This window comes from Vigna angularis, chromosome 11 (genome assembly GCF_016808095.1).
Source record: "Vigna angularis cultivar LongXiaoDou No.4 chromosome 11, ASM1680809v1, whole genome shotgun sequence".
NCBI lineage: Eukaryota > Viridiplantae > Streptophyta > Magnoliopsida > Fabales > Fabaceae > Vigna > Vigna angularis.
Window position 1 is genome coordinate 15,006,777 of NC_068980.1, and position 16,258 is coordinate 15,023,034.

Genomic DNA, 16,258 nt, shown 5'->3' on the forward strand with positions numbered 1-16,258 from the left:
AACAAACTAGCACATCTAGACCACCATTAATTTGAAAATGAAAAGTAATAGATAATATTTTTTTGTCAGATTTTAATAAATTAAACTTTCTAGTTATTGATGATATTTTATTTCTGCATTCATTAGTTGGATCCGTAATTAAATTTTAGTGTAAAATCAGAGATTGGTGAACACCCTTCAACCATCATCTCAAGACTCACTTCACATGCAACAAGGTAAAGCATTTAATAGGTTTAGGTTAGAGGTGTGGTCCAGCTACATGGAAAGCCACTCAGAGAAGCACGCACAACTCTTTGGTCATATGATCCTAACTCCAAAGCTGAATGATAGCCAACTTAAATAAGTGGGTCAAGGTTACTTAAAAAGAGGGGTTTGACCATAACATTTACACAACTTGACAAAACTTATACTAAGAACGCATTATGGAAAGACATCTATGAAAAGCAGATTGTGCAATAATATTTTTTATGGACTTACATTGCAAGGCACTTTAACTTTGTCTGATATTTTGGGCTTTTCTGCATGAGGCCCGGTTGAGGTAAAGCCGATGCCGTAAAGTGCCCAATGAGTCTTTTTAAGGTACCTTTACATTTTTATAAACTATGATAATTACGAAGTTGATTAGGGTAATATAATACAAGAGTAGCAAAAGAGGTGAAGACCTAATTTATAGTGTTACAAAAAGTTCAAAATAATTGTTTTCCACCCAGCAAGCTGGTTTGGTGACCAGTGTTAGGGGGTTGTCAAAGTGTGTATGCAGTCCATGTTAGATTGTGTCCCACCAGACCGTAAATAATTGAATAGTTGTATCCAAGTGAGGTTACAAATTTTAATTCATTAACATTTGAATCACGAATGCCACACGTGATCAAGAAAAGAGAATAGCCTGTTCCTAGCAGTTCAAATAAATTAAAAAGTAAGCAGACAAATGCTGCCCGATAATGTTCCTAAGATCTGGCCATTTCAACAGCAAATGATGCCTACCTCTCCGCTCCCTAGTAGCACAATACGTCAATACAATGAACAAGCTTTCTGCTAATAATTTACCAATGTTCTCTTTCGATGTCACAATTCAAGCGAACATGGATTGGCTACTGACAGTGAGTGCAACTGACACATGGGGGTTATGAAGGTATAACGTCATGTCAACACCTTCCACGACAACACAAGTGGACATGACTAAAACTTTAACAGTTGTAAAGGTAAAGAAAGGTCGTCATGTGTCACAAACTTATCAATTTACAGACTTTTATGACCGGATATATTCTGAATAAAAAATTTACAGAGTTCCCACTTTTTATCATATAGTGAAAACCCAGAAAAAAAAAACTATCAATTTGTCAATTAAATGTGGAACATTTCATTGAAAAGAGAACCCTAGAATGAAGGGGAAAAACCTAGTTTAAGCGGCTGTCATCAGCTTCGTGAGGTCAATCAAATTCCAGAACTATTTTACCTGGAATGAGCTTCTTGTCTTTTGCCTCATGGGCCTCTTTTACTTGTGTTATGGGAAACGTTGTATGCACAGGTATCTTCATCTTCCCAGCTTCACATAGCTTTCGAATCTCATTTAAACCGTCTGAGTCAGCCCTCATGTATGTCCATGAGTATTCTGTAATCACAATGAACGAAGGCGATTTGGCTTCACATGTTTTTTTTAAAATAAAAAACTTGGACAGGAATTTGTCAGTACAGGTTAAAACAAGGAAATAAACACCACCCTTGGTTTCTAACTTACACCAACGACAATTTAAATTAAAATCAGAAGGGAATACCAAGCACAAAAAAATTAGACTGTTAAATCAAAATGTGTTTTCGCTTTTTCTACAAGGTGGAGATGCGAGACAGGACTTGACTACATGATATGTTTAATTCTGCTTCATTTACATAACAAGCATCAAGAAAGCTTGATGTCAATCTCGCAAGCCAAAATTGTCGTTCATCTAATAGATCCCTATTTCATTCCAAAAAGAATGCAAAGATATCATTTATGAATATCTGATATCTAGAAAAACCTGAAGCTGAAAGGTTTTAGAGAGGCTTAATCTGGCTATCCTCTTATATATGTCATCATAATTAAGATGCCTTTTTAAGTTGCATGACACATTTAGCAACCAAAAAGTACGTGCAAAGTTTTAGCATGCTAGTAAATATCTTCTATTTTTGTTGTTTCATTCAGGCGAATAATAGAAGATCGTATCATAGAGATACCAATGTCTACTGACATGACAAAAATACTTCGTTGATTTTTTCATTCAAGTCTCAATGGCTATTTCCTTCTAAATCAAGTCACCTGACTACAAGGCCTTTAGTTGGGTTATGCCTATCTTGATTTCTTTGCTGGAAGTTTAAAAGTTTAATTCTAAGACAAAGAATAATTGTATAATAATAAAGATTGTAGCAGCTTGCATACCATTGGTTTCTGCGTAGATGATATACCAGACGCATAGAGTACAAGGAAATTACAGCAGAACCCATTTTCAAAATTTATATTCCTTTCATTAAGTTTTGTTCAGCTCCAAATTTTATCAATGCTTGAGTTCTACTTAGGTGATGTAGATAATCTGCAGAGTACGGATATAGAGGTGGAAAATAAAACATGTGTCATATAAGGACAAAAGGATGAAACTGCTAATCATTTGTTTTTCAGTTGTAGGATGGCTGCACAATATGGAAAATGTGACTCCTGGTTGGGAATCTTCTCTGTACATCATAACACAGCAGAAATACATTTCTGCCAATTTGAGCAACCAGGAATGAACAACAAATACAATACATTATGGAGATGTATGTGGAAATATGGAACATGTGTGATTCCTAGTTGGGAATCTTATCTATACAGCAGAAATACATTTCTGCCAATTTGAGCAACCAGTAATGAACAACAAATGCAATACATTATAGTGATGTATGTGGGTAGTGGTACTGTGGAGTATTTGAATCACAGGAACAATGTCATACATAGGTTGTCAAAAGTAGATGTTCAGGAAGTATTTACTCTAGCACAACTCAAAGCTTGGGTCAGAATCACACATAAATATCCAAGGGCAACTTTCTCGTATTCCAACTGGTCTGAGTCCAACGATTTGCTTAAAATCTTTAAGTAAAAAGAGAAAATAGGAATCTTGTGTTAAGTACAACAATGGGGAGAAATTGTATGGATATGTTATAACAGTCTATGAATAGATAATACTTTTTCGCTACGTAGTTTTTGGCTTTGTTTTTTGCAAGACTACTGGAGGGTACAGGGACATCAAAATCAAAGTATGCAGAGATCCAGAACTAGAAGTGTTCTTGGAAAAGAATAGAACGTGAACAAGTCAGAGGCAGAAAAGGTGCGAGTGGCAACAGTTGTACTCACTTGAACTAGAGGAGATAATATCATCATGATGCATCTATTTTACTTAAATCAGGACTCTTTACTATTCTATTAATGTATTTTGTATCTTGGAATCGGTTCCTGTACCATAGGTTTTGTTTTCTGAATTGGTGGACTTGTGTTGTTCTGGGGTTGAAGATAGTCAGAATTAAAAAGGTTTGTCTCAGTAGGTTTTTGCAGGGAAAGATGCCATAAGGTGGCATTTATCTTTTCTTTTATTATTTTGTATATGCCGCTCTTTAAATATAGGTTGGGACAACCCAATTGCCTTGTTTAAATATATTTGTCTTGCAGACAAAAAAAAACATAATATATAATCTTTTAACTCCACCTCAGCCATTCACTCCTTTAGCCTATAGTGGACTATAGACGATGAGAGAGGATTGGCATAAAATGTACATTAGGCTTGGCAAAAAGACAAAGTTTGTTTGCACAAACTTCCTCACAAACACTTTTAGGAGAAAAAAAATAAGAAAACAATGAAATATGTTTTCTCCATAAACTAAAATTAGCTTATGTTTTCTCCACAAACTTCCTCACAAACACTTTAAAAGATTAACTTACATGAGCTAATTTTAGTTTATGAAAACAATTTTGTTTCTTTTTTTCTCTTCTAGATGTGCTTAGATAGAAGTCTATCAAAAAAGGCCAAATGTGTGATACATATCCGTTATTTATGTCAATTATGTTAGTAATAAGACAGATAAGACTTTGTTGCTGTTGTTGTACGTTAGTACCAATTAAGTTAGGTTAGTTAACAAAATAAAGGGTTTCTGTTAGAAAAAATGGAAATGGGCTTGCAACTATGTAGGCCCATTAAGGTGGGTCAGTTATGACCAGTAGTTTCCTACAAATACGAATAACTAAAAGCAGTTCAGAGAACTTTTGTCCTTGAGAAAGCAGTGTAAGGAGTAGATCCAGACCTCTTGAAATATCTAGAATCTTGTTCTTCTTAGGGGCTTTCTTCCCTAATTTCATTCAATAAAAACTGTCCTTTCTCATGTTATGATACAAGTTCTATCAATGGGTACATGAGCAATTGAGCCCAGAGTTGTGGATGCATTAAGGACAGATTGGTTAGAGCGTTCTTGATTGGAAATCTGCGAAGGGAACATCATGGTGTCAAATCAGCTTGAAGCAAGAATAAAAGACATGCGGCACCAAAATGAAAAGATGACACCTCAAACATGCTACAATTGGAATCATTGGGGGCAGGGAATAGAATCTTCGAAGGAGATGAAGAAATAACTCTGGCAAAAAGTACAGGTGATCCTCTACGTATGAAAAGATCATGTTAGCTAAGGGAAGTAGGAGTTTCAATAGGTGGATGGAAAAGTCACAAATTGTGTTTCCAATATTTATGGAACAGGTATCAGCAATAAAGAGCAAAGTGTGAGCAATATTTCATGTTGGATGAAGAAAATAGAAGTGAAGATGAAAATCAAGAGCAAAGAAAAGACACGGTGGAAAGAATAGTTAGTGGATGGACCTAGAAAAAAAAAAAAAAGAATAGCAACAAAAGGACAATCAAAGGGAGAAAAAGCGGCTGGAGAAATGAGGAAATTGCAGTTAAGAGCCACTAGAATCATATTCCATCATTGAAGGTGAAGAACTGGAATCCTGGAGAAAGAAATGGTGTTTTTTCTTTTTCAGAATTAACAAATTCAACCCTATACAAAAAAATGGGAAAAAGAAAAGAAAACAGGAAGTCACAGTAACTGAGTATTCCCGACATCCTAGTCAACCAGACCCAACAGAATAAGATAGATGACCTTCATAACCTTCAGCTGTAAGGCTGCAACTACAACACTCAGTTTCAATCGTAAAAAAAATGCTTCAGAAAACAGTCTTAGACATGAATGGCTACAATCACATTTGTATTTAACCTAGGAGGATTAGAAGTTAACTTTGGTCTTGCTGACTTGGTCACTGCCATGATTCTGTCATCAACAAGAACACCAGTGGAACTTTATTTCAGCATTCAGAAGCAGTTCACCTTGAGGAAACGGTGAAATTTTAGGTGAGAGTATGATAGATACCCATTAATTAGTTTTTTAGTGATTAGCTAAGTTAGTCAAAGAGATACACAAGCTTATGTTAGAAAGAATAGATTTGCAATGTAACTAATTAAGCCAGTCAAGCATCGTTTTCATTTATCAACTGTAGACCAGTAGCTACCTAGGGGATTCTGTGATCGGAAAGCAGTACAAGGAGTGGATCTATACCTCTTGAAATATTTGGAATTACATATAAATTCATAGGTTTCACCGACGTTTCTTTCAATAAAAAACCCATTTCTTTTTGCTGTTATAATACCAGTCCAATCAATGTCAAACAGAAGATAGAAATTTCAAAGGAAAAGAAGTAACATACTTCAAGGTTATCAAAGCAAAATAATGTGATAGTCTGGACATTTCTACCTATTCCACGAGTGCACCGGTATAGAAGCTGTTTATTCAATAAAAGAGCTGTAGCTGCTGGAAGCCCAATAGCAAGTCCATACCTATCAGCCAATGATGCTGCCTCCCCCTTCAATGAAATAGCAAACATAGGAGATTGAAGCAAAGACATTGCTTTTTAAGAAAAACATGTAAAAGGTCACTCTGCCAATGAACTGAATACAACTGCAAGTGTGATAAGGATGAAAAAGGTAATAAACTTTCATATCCTACCTGAAGGGTCATGTAATGTCCACCTCGTTTCAGAAAATTAATGCCTATACGTTCTGTCTCTGACACACCAATAGTATCCAAAACAGCATCAAACTTCCCTTTTACAGCCAATTCAACATCCTGTCGATCCAGCATTAAGTTAAAAGAAAACAACTGATTTTCATATACATGTCTTGGATTTCATTTGGGCTTCGGTTTTATGTTAATTATTAGTATTAATGATAGGTTTCTTGGAAGAGAAACCCACTCTCAACACACTCACACACAAAAAATCAACAGTAAGTGTATCGAAAAGAATATTATGTATTGTATTGTCTCAACATTCATGTACAAACAGAGCTCTAGGGAGCCTAATCCCCCTCCCAGGACAATGGGTCCTGCTACTATCAACAAAGAATATACTCAACACCCTTTTCCTAACCCCCATTCTGCCTTATATAGAGATTATACATCCTGCCCTGCCTAACTGCTAAACAGTTAGGAAACCGTTAGGCAATTAATGTTTCTTCCTCCTAGTATATACTTTCCACTCTCTAACAATACCCGCCGTTGGATGTACAACCTTGTTCCCAAGGTTGAATTCTGGACACTGATCTTGGATCATGGATACATCTTCCCAAGTTGTCCCATCTCTTCCACCTTCTTGCCACTCCACCAAAACTTGTGGCACCAGATCCTCTCCTTGCTATTTCTGCCTCTTATCCAAGACTCGAAGAGGCCAAAAAGTTGGCCCATCTGCTTGCAAATAGGGGGCAGCTCCACATACTGAGTACCCACCGCCTTCTTTAATTGTGAAATATGAAATACCGGATGAATCCGGGCCGTTTATGGTAATTGTAGCTTAAATGCAACCTCCCCCACCTATTGTAGCACTTTAAAGGGCCCAAAAGATCTTTCTGCCAACTTGGGGTGCAGTCGAGCAGCCATGGACGTTTGTCAGTGAGGTCTTATGTTACGGTATAAGGTAGGGGGTAATAATAAGGTTTGGAAAGTATATGAGAAGGAGAAGGAAGGTAGGAGGGAAGTGAGGCCGAATGGTATTGACCATAAAGGCCGAACGGTCGCCGAACGGTGGAAGGCGTGAAGAGGTCTAGCCGAACGGTGGAATGTGGTAAAGAGTTGAAGCTAAACGGTAGGAGGCATGGGGAAGCAAGCCGAACGGAGGAAGGCGAGGAGCGAGCAGGCCGAACGGAGGAAGGCGAGGAGCGACCAGGCCGAACGTGGAAGGCAGGGAGTGAGTAGGCCGAACAGTGGAAGGCAGATAACGAGCAGACCGAACGGTGGAAGGCAGGGAGCGAGCAAGTCGAACGGTGGACAAGGGGAGAGCGACCAGGCCGAACGATGGGAAGCAGCGAAGGACTTGAGCCGAACGGTTAAAGAGCTACATCCTAACTGTCACAGCTGTTAGGATGGGTGGGAACTAATTACAGTAAAGGGAGCTATATTTGAGGAGAATATTCAGTATAAGATAATTAGAGTAAATAAATATATATTCCAGGGAAATATACAATATAATATATTTATAATTAATGATATATGCTAGGGAAATATACGGGATATAGGGATATTTATATTAAATATAAATATATTCTAGGGAGATATTTAGTATGAGATGAGCAGGAAACAATTAGTATAAATAAAGCTAGAATCTAGGGTTAAGGGTATGCTTTTGATTATTGAGTTTGGTTGACAGGCGACTATGCATCCTGTGAGGGAGGTTATGCTCCCAAGTAATTGAAGGAGGTTATGCTCCCAATTATTGTTTATTCAGATATTATCATCAATAAAATAGATTCATTCGTTCATTATCATTCATTCTTTAGCTTTATTGCCTATCGTGTTCGTGGATCGTTACGTATCGACTTCAAGTACGTAACATCTTATCTTCAAATACACCCAATCGTCTACCTTAATATCTCCCGGCCTCCTCCTTCTGTTAGCATACTTTGTCATCATATCCTGGGCTCGATTCAAATGAAACCTCTATTGCGTCAAAGCTTCGTCACGTGTCATCAAATCTTGGGCTACCGCCTCCACTGATGTTTCACCGGGTATGAACCTGTTCATAGAGGGGGGAGCTCTCCCATATACCGTCTCAAAAAGGGAGTACATTTCGCTGCACTGTGGTAACTAGTGTTGTACCAATACTCTGCCCAAGGTAACATTATACTCCAGTTTTTAGGCTGCTCCGAGCAGAAACATCGCAAATACCCTTTTAGTATTATGTTCAGCACTTCCATCTAGCCGTCTGTTTCCGGATGATAGGCAGTACTCATCTTCAACTGCGTGCCTTGCATTCTGAAAATTTCCCTACAAAACACACTCAAGAAGATGGGGTCACGATCACTGACAATGGATAATGGCACCCCGTGCAACCTTATCACCTCCTTAACGAAGACTTCGGCCACCGTGCATGCAGAGTAAGGGTGTTTCAATGGCAAGAAGTGCCCATACTTGTTGAGGCGATCCACCACCACCAGCACCGCATCATACCCCTGAGACTTTGGCAATTTCACAATGAAGTCCATACTCACCTCTTCCCAAATCGCATGGGGTACGGGTAACGACTGCAACAACCCCTGAGGCGATGACGCCAAATATTTGTGTTTCTGGCATGTCAAGCATCGTGTCACAAAATCAATCACCATTTGCTTCATTCCTATCCAGAAAAGTGATTGTGCGATTCTTCGGTAAGTACGGTATACACTCGAGTGCCCCCATGTGCTAGTGGAATGGAACTCCGCCAAGATCTTTGGTATCCAGGCTGACTTGGCTGACAACACTAGCCTTCCTTTATGGTGCAACCTACCCTGTTCCATAGTATATGCTGGATGAGCATCTGGATTTTTTTCAATCTCGTCTCGAATCTTCCCCAAAACTTCATCCTCCTCTACTTCCCTTAATACCTCTTCAAAATCTTGCCAATATGGCCTCCCTACTATCTTCAATTCCTTGTTCCCTTCCCCCTTGTCCTCCTTATCCTCCCCTTTTCTAGACAAAGCGTCAGCAACCCGATTTGTTGCCCCTGGTTTATACTGGATCTCGAAATCATATCCTAACAACTTAGCAAGCCAGTTTTGTTGATTCTGAGTTGTTATTCTTTGCTCGAGGAAATATTTGAGACGTCTTTGGTCTGTATGAACGACGAACTTCTGTCCCAACAAATACGGCCTCCAATTTTGTATTGCCATCACCAATGCCATGAGTTCCTTCCTTGCATCAACACCGCCCCCACTCCCCCTCCAGATGCGTCACACTCTATATGGAAGGGTTGCTCAAAATCTAGCAGCACCAGTACTGGAGAAGTGGTTATCAAACACTTTAATCTGTCCATGGCCTCCTTCGCCTTACTTGACCACTGAAATTGCCCTTTTCTCAACAACTCCGTCAATGGTTTGGCCACTTTTCCATAGTCCTTCACAAAGCGCCTGTAATACCCAGTGAGGCCCAAAAAACCTCTCAGTGCCTTCAGCATTTTCGGTTCCTCCCATTCAAGCACTGCTCGAATCTTTTCTGGATCCATTTCCACCCCTCTAGCAGATATTAAGTGACCCAGATATCCAATCTCCTCCTTGCCAAACTCGCATTTCTTCTTGTTGGCCACCCACCTATTCTGCCTAAGCACCCCCAAAACCTGTCCCACTTGTTGCACATGTTCTCCCCAACTCTGGCTGTAAATGAGGATGTCATCAAAGAACACCAGCACAAATCTCCTCAAAAATGGTTGCAGCAAACTGTTCATGGCGCTCTGAAATGTCGCTGGGGCATTAGTGAGCCCGAAAGGCATCACTAGAAACTCATAGTGGCCCTAATGAGTGCGGCAAGCTGTCTTGGGAATATCATCCTCCTCCATCCTGATTTGATGGTACCCTGCTTTTAAATCCACTTTCGAAAAATACCTTGCCCCTCCTAATTCATCCAAGAGTTCCTCAATGACTGGAATGGGGAACTTGTCTGGGATCGTCGCTCTATTCAAAGCCCGGTAATCCACGCAGAACCTCCAACTCCCATCTTTTTTCTTTACTAATATAATGGGGCTCGAGTAAGGACTAGTACTCGGCCTAATGATTCCTGCTCTCAACATCTCCTCCACCTGTCTATCAATTTCCCCTTTCATCAAATAGGGATATCTATAGGGTCGAACATTCACCGGGTCTGCTCCCTCTCTCAAAGTAATTTGATGCTTTTTGTCTCTGTCAGGTGGCAACCCCTTTGGCTCACAGAACACCTCTACATGCTCCTCTAAAACCTGCTCCAACTCCTCCTTCTGCTTCCGGGACAAGCCAGATTCTCCCCTATCATTTCGCCCTAGTCCTCTGCTCTCTAAACTCCAAATCAGAGCCCAGGTTTCCACCTCGTTCATCTTTAATAAGGTCTCCGGTTCAACCAGCCTCCTTTCCAAAGTGGGGTTCCCCTTAATGACCACTTTTTTGCCCCCGTGTTTGAAGGACATAGTCAACTCACCCCAATTTAGTGAGATCTTCCCGAGTTTAGCCAACCATTCCACTCCCAGAATCATAACTACTCCCCCTAATTCAAACAAGTAGAATTTCTTAGCTATCTCCGTCCCTCCCACTTGGACTATCACCTTGGGACAACACCCTCTGGTTTTCTTCTTCTGTCCATCCTCCAAACTGACTTGATATGTCCATCCTCCTGGTCTAGCTTCAGCTCTTCTACCAAACTCCTGCTGATAAAATTGTGGCTTGTGCCACTATCTATGAGAATCAGCACCGCCTTCTTCCCCACTCTCCCTTGCAACTTCATCGTCTTTGGCTGGGTAAGCCCACTGGCAGAAAAAAACAATAACTCCATTGGTTTCTACTCCACTTCTCCCGTCTCTGCTTTTGCGTCCTCCTCTACATCCTCAGACAATAACACTACACGTAAGCTCCTCTCAGGGCAATGGTGCCCTGGGTTGAAAGGTCCCCCACAACGAAAGCACCTCCCTTCCTTTCGTCGTTTCATAAATTCTGGATAGGGAAGGTTTCTTGAGTTTCTTCCCCTATTGTCACCTCCGACGAGATTTCCGCCTCTCATCGCACTACTTCCCGCCGCTCCGTCCTTCCTCACCGAACCTACGCTCTCCGCTGCGCTCGTTCTCCCTGGGTTACTCCTGATCGGTTCAATCCTCGTTACAATAGCTCCTCCTCCAGTCGTTCGACCCTAAGATTGTGAATTCTTGGTGGTTGTCCACCCACTCATGCTCATCCCGCGTTGGGCTTCTTCGTCATCCCGCGAAATCTTCATCGCCGTCATCAAATTTTGAGGGTCATGGGGTCTAATTAGACACCGCAACTCTTCTCGTAGGCTCGCCAGAAAGTACCCTAATAATTGGTTATCGGAAAACGCTTTCGTCTGTCCAACCAACACCTCGAAGTCACGCACATACTCCTCCATCGTGCCCGTTTGCTTTACCGCCGCCATCCTTTCAAAGATTCCGCCTCGATTGCGACTCTAAAATCTGATCACCATAGCCTCCTTGAGCCCCTCCCAAGATCGGTCTCGCACCTTCTCCTTCCAGAACTTGAACCACTAACCGGCACTTCCTTCCATGCTGATGTACGCTAGTTCAACCTTCTCCTCCTCCATCACCTTTTGAATCTCAAAGAACTTATCTGCCCGGTTAATCCAGTTCAGCGGGTATGGACCTTCAAACGTGGGTAATTCCACCCTTCTCCGCCAATTTGGTTGCCCCCCTGATCGTTCCCCGTCTCTCTCTCCATCCCGATTATCACTACGATCTCTCTTATTGTCATTCACTGACCCCTGACTCCCATCGGAGTTCCCCTCGATCTATTTGTTTTGCGCGCCCATGATTCTCATCAATTCTTGAATGACTCTGCGCATCGCTATGGAATCTTGACGATTTGCCGCTAACTTCGCCTTCAACCCATCCACGACCATCTCAATGTGTTCCAATCGCCCCTCTACTACGTTCACTTGCCCCTCCATTTCTGCTCTTCATGTCCAATTGCGATCCGGCAGGTCGGACGAATTGATAGGTTTCTTGGAAGAGAAATCCACTCTCAACACACTCACACAAAGAAAATCAACAGTAAGTGTATCGAAAAAAATATTATGTATTGTATTGTCTCAACATTCATGTACAAACAGAGCTCTAGGGAGCCTAATCCCCCTCCCATGACAATGGGTCCTACTACTATCAACAAAGAATATACTCAACACCCCTTTCCTAACCCCATTCTGCCTTGTATACAGATTATACATCCTGCTCTGCCTAACTGCTAAACAATTAGGAAACCGTTAGGCAATTAATGTTTCTTCCTCCTAGTATATACTTTCCACTCTCTAACAATTAAGGTAATGGATTTAAGTCTAATTCAACCCTACAAAATTGGCTCTATAAGGTGAGTCTTGCCCCCAACTTATATATTATAGTTTGATCTTATATCTAGTCAATGTAGATCTCCAAGACACCCCCTCACGCTGAGAACATCAAGCATGAGAATCGAGGGGACCCAATAACGAGTGGCATGATAATTCCAAATCTCAAATACGATAGACTCTTATGGCTCATATACCATATTAAGGTAGTGGATTTAAGCCAAAAAGCCATAAGGTGAGGTTTATCTCCACTTATATGTTATAATTTAGTTTTATCTCTAATCGATGTGAGATCCCACAATAATTAGGTCTTATTGGCTCATATACTAATACTCAAATTTCACTTATGATAGTATTAGGGAATAGAGTCTCAATCCTTATGGGATTAAGATTTATTTGTATTTCTTAGAGAAAAAGTTAAATTAAGATAAGACCTTAGCTGCCATTGCTCTTTGATATAATTCTTTATTGAACAATTAATTTAAATAGATATCTCATTTATATTAGTAGTCACTAATTGCCCCCTAAGTTCTCACTTATCAACATTTATAATTATTTTCACTAACTTCAAACTTAATACTAAAAATTGTTTTGAAAAGAAAAAAGAAATCATCTTACTAATGACCACATGGCAACAGCCATTTTCCACATTCATCAAATGGCAACTATTTTCTGTTTTAAAATCTGATAGGTTCCTGCATATGAAACGTAACTATGAACACTAACAGTAGGTAGAAACAGTAAAGAAAGAATGAGTTCTATTATTCACAGCAATAGAATTCTCTTTACAAAGAATGGTTGGGAGCATAACTTCCCTAGTTGGGAGCATAACCTCCCTCACAGGACCCAAAAGTGCTTGTCTTTACAATCCAATTCCAAAAACTCCCCTCTAACAACATAACAGAGTACTATTTATACAATTCCTCTTTCTTCTATCCTAAACCCATTACCCATTATATCCTCTCACCCTATATCCTATCAAAATCTCTATTTTACTTCATTTTCTACCATCTTATTATTCGATCTTTGATAAACCAGTATGCCAAGTATTCTTATTTTCCGTTTCATATTTTTTTTCAAACAAAAAGCTTCAATAGCAATATTTGTCACAATTGAAATATCTGAACTAATAACTGAAAAAATTATACAAAAGAAGTTTCAACACCACCTCAGCAACATAGTCAACAGCTTGCTCTGCACCGGCAGCTAACAATCTCTCTACGCTTTGACTTCCACAAGTAGTTACAACAGAGCATCCAGCAGCTACTGCAAGTTGAATGGCAGCCAACCCTACTGCTCCTCCACCTCCCACTACTAATATCCTTTGTCTGTTTGAGATAAGCTATAGGATATAAGTTAGTGGAACGAGAGCTTTTGGTAAGTTGAATTTATAGTGTGATAAAATACAAAAGAATAAATGAACAGAAAATAATAAGTAAAAATTAGTTCCCATCGATGCACATCATAATCTCATCAATATAAACATACCCCTCACTTATTCTTGCTGTACATTTTAGTCCACGCCAAGCGGTCAATGCAGCAAAAGGAATGGCACTAGCTTCCTACAAGATTAAAAGGGGAAAAAAAGAAGAAAAAAGCATGGCTTCAATGATCAAAGTAAACAAGGGGAAATCATAACCAATTGCTAAATGTAGAAACCACTAATTTTGTAAAGAGTGAAAGTAAAACCAATGTATAAGGCATACAAAGACAAATATTATTGTCATAGCTATCACTTTAGAGAGCTAAACTGGTGTACAAGATGAAAATAATGAAAGCTAATTACTGTTATAGATTGATGATACGATATTCCTTATGGATGGTTAGACACAAACTATATCTATAATAGATCTCCTTACATAGGAGTCAGAAATGAAAGATTTTCTCTCTCCCTTTTGATTTCCTTTCCTGTTTGTTCTATTGTTTCTTACTGCTACTTATAGTCAAACACACCAACAAAGATTGCTTCGCAATTCCATCCATTGACGAGTTATTAGATGAGCTCCATGGCACACATTAATTTAGCAAGCTTGATTACGTTCAGGTTACCATCAGAACAGAATGTATGAGGTAGGTGTTCATGAAACAGCTTTGAGAAGTCACAAGGGCCATTACAAGTTTCTTGTAATGTCGTTTGAGCTTTGCAATGCCCTGGCAACCTTTCAAGCCACAGCAACAGTTTGTTATAGTTTTCTTTGATGACATCTTAATTATAGCAAGACACTTGATTATCACTTACTGCACTTGAGAATAGTTTTTGATTGTTTACTGACCAATAAGTTTTTCTTGAAGAGAACCAAGTGCACTTTTGTCCAGGCTACTATAGAATACCTTGGCCATATTCTTTCCCGAAATGGAGTTGAGGCTGATCCTAAAAACGTAAAAGTCATGACTAGTTGCCTCTATAGCGTTTCCTTTGACAGAGTTACTAAAGAAAGATAGTTTTGTGTGGACATCAAAAGCTCAAGAGGCCTTTGAGCAGCAACAGGCCCTGGTGTCTACCCCAATTCTTCGTTTACTATACTTTCAAAAGGACTTATTCTGGAAATTGATGCATCAGGATTGGGCATAGGTGTTGTGCTGCAGCAAGAAATGCACCTTATTGCTTACTACAACCATTGCCCATTCCTTCAGGCGTTCGGGAAGATATACCCATTGACTTCATAGTAGGTCTCCCTTCATTCCAAAATCACACTGTTATTTTGGTAGTCGTTGATCATTTCTCCAAGGCTGCACAATTTGGGACCCTGCATATTAATTTCACAGCTTCTCCCTTCTGAGTTCCTTTCCTCTCTGTTCTATTGTTTCTTTCCTTAGCCCCTCTATTTCCCTAGTGCTGCAGGTAAGTAATTATAGCCAAACACACCAATCGATCACAGTAAATTTAATCCCTCACACATATGGATTGCAAACGGCTTCTATAGTCCCACATAGACTCAAATAAACCTAACTATTTAATAATCATGACACTACAACATACCACATGAGTAAGTGAATCTGGCTTCGGAGTAACCTCATCCTCTGAGAGAATCGCATAGTCCGTGTAAGTGCCCCTTACAGCAGTGGGATGCAGAGCCCCAAAAACCTGTTCTCCCACACTCACCGACGTCACCGAAGCCCCAACGGCCGCAACCTCACCACTGATGTCGCGCCCCAAAATGAGAGGCAACAATCTCTCGAAAATGGAACGCCCGTAACCGGCACGCATCTGAGACAAACAATAAGAAATTAAAAAAAAAAAAAAAAGCTCAGAAAATTCTCAACACAGTTAAAAAAAAATCGCAAAACATCAACAAATCTTCACAACAGTTCAAGAACCTCCAAGAACAGCTCAAAAACTCTTCAAAACAGGCCAGTTCAAGAGCATTTCAAGGAAAGCAATGCAACTACAACAGAACTCACACGAGTATCCAAGGGGTTGACGGAAACCGCGCGCGTGTGTACGAGGACTTCGTGCGGCTTCAGTTGTGGGACTTGCACGTTCGACCGAAGCTCAAGCAGGTGGGGCCCACCGAAGGAGGGAAGAAGCACAGCTCTGCAGTCTGAAACGTAGGATTTGAAACGGTGATAACTGAAAGCAGAGGGCGTTATTCTCGTGAAGTCGCGATTGCTCGGAATCCGCATCTTCTCAGTATTTGAGGCTGAATTTCAGAGCATTGAGATTGGGTTGGATCTCAATGATTTAGGGTTTAGGGTTTTTAAGTGAAGGTGAGTGTGTGTGCATGTGCACCATGTGAATGGGCAGAGAGAGAGAGAGAAGGGGAACGTGTCTGTATTTTGGTCCGCAGAGAGAGAAGCGGTGGTTGTTGCGTTTCGTTTAAACTTTTGGTCATAGTCGCGCCGTGGGTCGTTGCTAATG

The 16,258-nt window shown here is 40.2% G+C and overlaps 1 protein-coding gene across 1 annotated transcript; it reads right to left on the reverse strand.

Annotated features, from left to right (window-relative positions):
* Positions 1 to 1,176: 1,176 nt before the first annotated feature.
* Positions 1,177 to 16,249, reverse strand: LOC108333912 (uncharacterized). The gene is made up of 7 exons (XM_017569414.2): positions 15,802 to 16,249; positions 15,380 to 15,607; positions 13,888 to 13,961; positions 13,568 to 13,727; positions 6,052 to 6,171; positions 5,800 to 5,908; positions 1,177 to 1,612 (listed from the first exon to the last, which is right to left on the reverse strand). The coding sequence occupies exons 1-7, from the start codon at positions 16,021 to 16,023 to the stop codon at positions 1,431 to 1,433; spliced, it is 1,095 nt and encodes a 364-aa protein (XP_017424903.1). The 5' UTR covers positions 16,024 to 16,249; the 3' UTR covers positions 1,177 to 1,430.
* Between the last annotated feature and the right edge of the window lie 9 nt (positions 16,250 to 16,258).

Excerpts from the sequence above, each read along its gene's own strand:
- LOC108333912 (XM_017569414.2), bottom strand. The coding sequence starts at position 16,023 with ATGCGGATTCCGAGCAATCGCGACTTCACGAGAATAACGCCCTCTGCT. Across the intron at positions 15,608-15,801 it reads TCAACCCCTTGGATACTCGT|ATGCGTGCCGGTTACGGGCG; the intron begins GTGAGTTCTGTT and ends TGTTTGTCTCAG. Across the intron at positions 6,172-13,567 it reads CTGTTGACTATGTTGCTGAG|GATGTTGAATTGGCTGTAAA; the intron begins GTGGTGTTGAAA and ends CTGGATCGACAG.